Source organism: Vigna unguiculata, chromosome 3, assembly GCF_037176805.1.
Source record: "Vigna unguiculata cultivar grain cowpea cultivar isolate G323 ecotype 2 chromosome 3, ASM3717680v1, whole genome shotgun sequence".
Lineage (NCBI taxonomy): Eukaryota > Viridiplantae > Streptophyta > Magnoliopsida > Fabales > Fabaceae > Vigna > Vigna unguiculata.
Genome location: NC_140794.1, coordinates 51,625,399 through 51,631,398, shown reverse-complemented (window position 1 = coordinate 51,631,398; position 6,000 = coordinate 51,625,399). Strand labels below are relative to the sequence as shown.

Sequence of the window (6,000 nt, the reverse complement as noted above, 5' to 3'; positions counted from 1 at the left end):
TTCCTCATCCTGTAAAAGATTGTCACCAAAATAACATTTTCAAAATTAAAACATCACTCTAATTAATTTTATAAAATATTATTTTAAAATTTGGATAGTATACACTGATTCAATATAAAAAAATAGCCTATATATTAACTAAAAAGAAAAATACTTATCTTAAAATTACTCAGAACAGAATTGGTCCTTACTACGTATAAAAAATTGATTTGAACATATATTTTTTAAAAATAATGAATAATTTATTTTAAATTTAGTCTTATTTGCGATGGCCTATAAAACATGGGCCGTACATTTTCGTTATGATTCAAGAAAATAGTCAATTAGAACCCCACTTGTAAGGAATTTCTTCCTACACCCCCATGTTTTCTTACTGCAGGCCCATAAGCAAGGTAAAAAGTCAAATTTGTCCTTCTTTTCTTCTCTCCTCCTCCCCCACAGCACCTCCATACATTTTCCAACCTCCACCTCAATCTTCTTTTTCCACCTCCACCTTATTATCTTCTTCTTCCTCCTCCAACTCCATCCCCTCTCCCACCTTCATCTCCATCTTCATCTCCATCTCCATCTCCACCTCCACCTCATTTTCTTCTTCCACCTCCACCTCCATCCCATCTTTTCCTTCCATCTCCACTTCAAAAAAAAATCACAAGTATCCATTAAAACAAATGAAAATATTAAAAATATTATGAATAATATGAAGTGTAAAAAAAAATGGAAATTAACGATGAAAAACATAGAATGTAAGTTATGGATTCTACGATCTATGTGCATTCTAGATTGTACAATTCGTAATGTAAAATTATATTTTGGATTGTACAATCCGAAATGTAAAATCACAATCTGGGATATTAATTTGTATTATGGATTGTACAATCCATAATGTAATTTTGTATTACGGATTGTATAATCCAAAATATCTATGGATTGCACAATCTAAAACTATATTTACAGCATGAGTATAATTAGAATTTTCAAATATATGGGCTGCAGGAAGAAAATATGAAAATATGGGATGCAGAAAAAAAAATTCCCTTTGTCGTATCACTAAAAATTGTCTAACGGGTAATTCAACTTTTTCTTATATAACTTTATGGGGATTTCTTCCTGTAACTCCAAGATTTCTTCTGCACCTCCAAACATTTTTCAAATTCAAAAATGTTCTTTGATGATATGAAAAGAGTAAAACAAATCTCATCCCTAGATATGTCAAAATGGGTTCTAACTCGTGAGCCAACCTGGTTCACGGGTTGAGTTGAGAAAAATTAAGTTTTTTCAAAAATGGATTGAATTCAACCCAGCTCACTTAATCCACTAACATTTTTTTTACAATTTTATTTTTATTTTTTTATAATTATTTACCACTCTTAATTATATAGGTTCACAATTTTATGTTTTTAAATGCTAAAATGTTGCTCAATAATATTTGAATAGTTTGATTGTTTAATTAATTTGATTATATATGTTGATACTTTAATCTTTAATTATTATCTTTATAATAAACTACTCAAACATTTATCTTATAAAGACATTTTCCTAAATTAGTGTGACAAAACAAATATATTTTTTTCATTTATATTTTGTTAAATAGCATGACAAAAATTGTGTGTTATTAGTTATGTTTTTTTGGATTATATGGACACTTTCTTGGAAACAATCCATCATATATTGGTGGTGAGTATGATGAAGACATTGATTTTTGATTTTATAGTGATTGTCATCTCATGGGTTACTTAAACAAATATTTGAATATTTGAATATTTAAAAATAAATAATTTTTTTCTTTTTTATATGGGTTGGTGAGCCAACCCATTTAACCCACCAACCTGTGGTGGGTTGAGATGGGTTGCAAAATTTCTGGCTCACCATAAAGTGAGCCGGGTTGAGCTTACTCATTTTTAACCTAACTCATGGTGAACCAACTCGTGTGAGCCGAGTTGGCTCACTTTGACATGTCTACTCACCCCCAAAGTTACTTTTGACATGTCAAAGTGAGCCAACACGGCTCACATAGATTGACTCACCACGAGCCGAGTTGAAAATTAGTGAACTTAACCCGGGTTACTTTATAGTGAGCCAGAAATTTTGCAACCCGACTCAACCCACCACGAGTTGGTGGGTTAAGTGAGTTGGTTCACCAACCCACATAAAAAATTATTTATGTATTTATTTTTAATTTTTCATATATTTAAATAATTTTTTAAACAAACCATGAGATGACAATCATAGGAACCAATGTCTTCATCATGCTCACCACCAATATATGATGAATTATTTCCTATAAAGTGTCCATAAAGTGACTGGAGGAGCCCATGGCCCCAAATTTTTTAGATTTTTTTAAAATTTATATATTGAATTTTTAAATTAAATGTAACATATATTAAAAATTAATGAAAATTAAATTATATACAAAATTTAATGTTAATAAATAATAAAATATAAAATCAAATATTACAACGAATAAAAATATTTATTAAGATATTTTCTTTATTTTCTTCCACATTATCTTTTGAGTTTTTCACATATTATAATCATCTTTCGGTCTCACTTTTTTTTAATAAAAAAATAAATAAACACAAATTCACTATTTTTGTTTTTATCTCTTATGTTCTCTTCTATTCTTAAAGGGGAAAAAACTCATTTTTGTCTTCCTTAATAATGAAGTATTAGTTTAACTGTTAACTTTATTTATTTTTTACCTCATGAGACATTGTATTTTCATTTTTTATTAATATAGAAGAAAAATTAACGTACTATTTTTTTTCATAACCCATTTTCAATTGTGGCTTGATTAGTATAGAGTTTTCTTTTAGTAATTATGTCTTTGAATTTTTTATAAGATTATAATAAACTATTTTTGAATTCTAAACTTAAAAAAAATGATAGATTGATGAAGAATAAAAAAATAAATTTATTTTTTAAAAGTAATATAAGGGAAGTCACCCATAAAGATGAAAACAAAATAAATTCAATTTTTTTACATAATCTGAAATATCATACTAATAATACAATCGTTCAATTAGAAAAGTGATTTTTTACGATTCAGACAATTACAGGTGATGAGTTTAATATTAATTTCTTAGAATGTGATACACAAAAACGTCCTTAAATAAGAAATTCAATAAGTAAAAATGATGAAATTAGGAAAGTTTATTTAAGATAGTGCTTATATCAAATACAACTTTATAAACTTTAAGTGTATTACTTTGACTCTCCCAAAATTATTGTTAAGATCCGCCAATGAAATATATGTCAAATGATATTCAAATAGAGAGTTGCAAACACTAAAACATGAATGATAAGTTAAAAGTTTACTCATTATGAATTATGTATAGAAGGTACTATAATTTTTGCTAAAAAATATTTATATTTTATTTGATAATACTTTGTGGTTTATTCTACTTTCAAATTTAGATTACAAATTTTACTAAAATTTATTTATATTTTATTTGAAAATACTTTTGTAAATTACAAATTATAACATTACTTTTACTATAATTTAAAACTTTTAACTTACATACTTTATTTTTGTGCTCAAAATTTTGTAGCTCAAAAAAATTTTATTTTTTTTAATAATTTCATTAGTTATTTATTATTTTTAAACATTTTTAATGTCTTATTTTATCTTTGTCAACCAAATTAACTGAAGTTGAAAAATTACAATATTTTAAAATGCCAACATCCGCGCGTTGTTTACGCTGGTGGTTTTAAAATAGATTTAACTTTGTTACGGTCTCTTTGTACTAGAGAAATAAAAATTAAACATTTTTTAAAGTAAACATTTAATCTCTATTTTTACAAATTAAGTGATGATAATTAAATTTTCCCATGTACTATAATGTGAGTAGAGGTTGGCTTTAACTTTTTCTAACGTAAATACGTTAAAATCAATTTATTTATACAATAGTTTTTAGAACTTCTCTCATAAATTCTTTTTTTTTAATATTTTAATTTATGTAGAAGTGAAATTTTAGTTTATAGAAAAGTTTATTGTATTTTACTTTTTACTAAAAATGTTAATAAAAAACTTTTTCTGATAAATTTAAAACTATTTTATTCTTATCAAATATTTTCTCCTTAACTAATTATGATTGGCTTAACGCTTTCTATAGAAATATCATGCCTTATTTCTTCCTCCCTTGTATTTTATTTATTTCATTTGGCTCTGTTAATGTTTATTATTATTTTTTTCAGTTGGCTCTATTAATATTTATTATTTTGTAACTTTGTCCAATCTTCTTCTTTTTTTCAACCTTTATTTCTTATTCTAAGATAACCAATCTAATGGCGACGCCTAAAAATAGTATAATTTCTTACAGTTTTACTAAACTTTATTCCATAAGCAAAGCCTCTAGTAGGTTCCGCTTACAACAGAAAAGGAAAAACATTATTATTATAACTCTTATTTGTCGTTTTAACAACTGACTTTAGTCATTAACAAATTTTTTTCAATGATTATATATGCTTTCTGATTAAATAGATAGATACTTATACACTTTTGAAAATAAAGAGCCTATTTTAAAAGAAGATTAAAGATAACAACAGCAACCGTTGTGGTGGGTTGATTCGAATCTTTATAGTTAAATAACGTGAGTGGTGGGGATGAAGAGAGAGGGAAGAAAAAGGTCAAAAAGTTAACGGAAAAATTTGAAAGGTGCTTTAAAAAAAAGGAGGCAATGCGTAGTGGAAAAACAACGTGCAACATCCACACTCAACGGGAATATTACGTATGTAATCTTAAAAAGAAAATATTTGTTTCAAATATAACACGGGAATGGTTGCAGATTTTGAACGCGTTTTTGTTTCCTTAGTCGGTTCAGTTCAGCGAAAGAAACAAGAAACTTCCTCTTCCTCTCACCGCCGCTGAATCTTCTTTATATACAACACCACAAGCTCTTTCTCTTCCCCGCATCACTCGCCTTCGTTGTCGATTTGTTTCCATCAAGTTTCGTTTTCAAAAACACCCATCAACATGAGCTACTACGATCATCACCAACAGCCTCCAGTTGGGGTTCCTCCCCCACAAGGTATTCATCTATCTATTTTAATGCCTCTTACTTAAACCATATTTCAATGCTTCAAACCCACTGGGTATTCTTCAATTATTGAATTGTTTTTGTTCTGATTTGTCAATACTTTTAACTCAACAGGGTATCCAGGAAAGGACTCTTATCCCCCACCAGGGTACCCTGCTCAAGGTTACCCTCCGGCAGGCTACCCTCCACCGGGGTACCCTCCCCAAGGCTACGCTCCTCAGTACGTTCAACAACCTCCTCCTCCTAGGCAAGAAACCGGTTTTCTTGAAGGATGGTATGTTTCTCTTTCTCTTTCTAGCTATTATGCGTTGACGCTGTTTCCTTTCTTGTTTGTTTTATCAAGAGAAAAACGCAAATTTCACAGTGGGCTGGCTGGAGATAATCTAGGGATTGAATTAGGTTTTTAGATTTCTGGCCGATATAGGTTGGACTGAAATTAATTTAAACCTGTGTGATGGGTTTGTATTTGTTTGATGAATCTGGAGATAGGAGTCAAATGTTCTAATAATTCGTGATTTGTTTCTTTGTTTGGATCTTATGTTAACGTTTGTTTGGATCTTATGCTAACGTTTGGTGTGCCTAGTATTGATACCCGTGAATTGGAAAAAATTGACAAAAACTGACGTTGTCTTCTGTTGCAGTTTGGCTGCACTCTGCTGCTGTTGTTTACTTGATGCTTGCTTTTAAGTTCTGAAGAGACGTGATTGGTTGCTGATTCGGTGTCATTATACTGAGTTCTCGGCTATATGTTCTGCTAATTCAGTATTAGATTGGTGTCGGTGATTACTGTATTTATACGTGTTAATTAACGGATTCATTTTTAGCATAGTTATTATCATAATCTTTCTCTCATGCATTTTTCTTATTTACGATTATTAATTAATTAAACAACCTTGTATCTTATAACACTTAATAAGTCTAGATAATTTCATGTCAGATATATGATTCAAAAATTTATGTTTTT

At 28.9% G+C, this 6,000-nt stretch overlaps 1 protein-coding gene across 1 annotated transcript; it reads left to right on the top strand.

Moving 5' to 3' along the window:
- The first annotated feature begins 4,719 nt into the window (after positions 1–4,719).
- WIH1 (cysteine-rich TM module stress tolerance protein) lies at positions 4,720–5,972 on the top strand. Its single transcript, XM_028061396.2, has 3 exons — positions 4,720–5,027; positions 5,151–5,310; positions 5,678–5,972. Exons 1-3 carry the CDS (start codon positions 4,973–4,975, stop codon positions 5,721–5,723), a joined length of 261 nt encoding a protein of 86 aa, XP_027917197.1. The 5' UTR covers positions 4,720–4,972; the 3' UTR covers positions 5,724–5,972.
- The last annotated feature ends 28 nt before the right edge of the window (positions 5,973–6,000 follow it).

Excerpts from the sequence above, each read along its gene's own strand:
- WIH1 (XM_028061396.2), top strand. The coding sequence starts at position 4,973 with ATGAGCTACTACGATCATCACCAACAGCCTCCAGTTGGGGTTCCTCCC. Across the intron at positions 5,028-5,150 it reads TGGGGTTCCTCCCCCACAAG|GGTATCCAGGAAAGGACTCT; the intron begins GTATTCATCTAT and ends TTAACTCAACAG. Across the intron at positions 5,311-5,677 it reads ACCGGTTTTCTTGAAGGATG|TTTGGCTGCACTCTGCTGCT; the intron begins GTATGTTTCTCT and ends CTTCTGTTGCAG.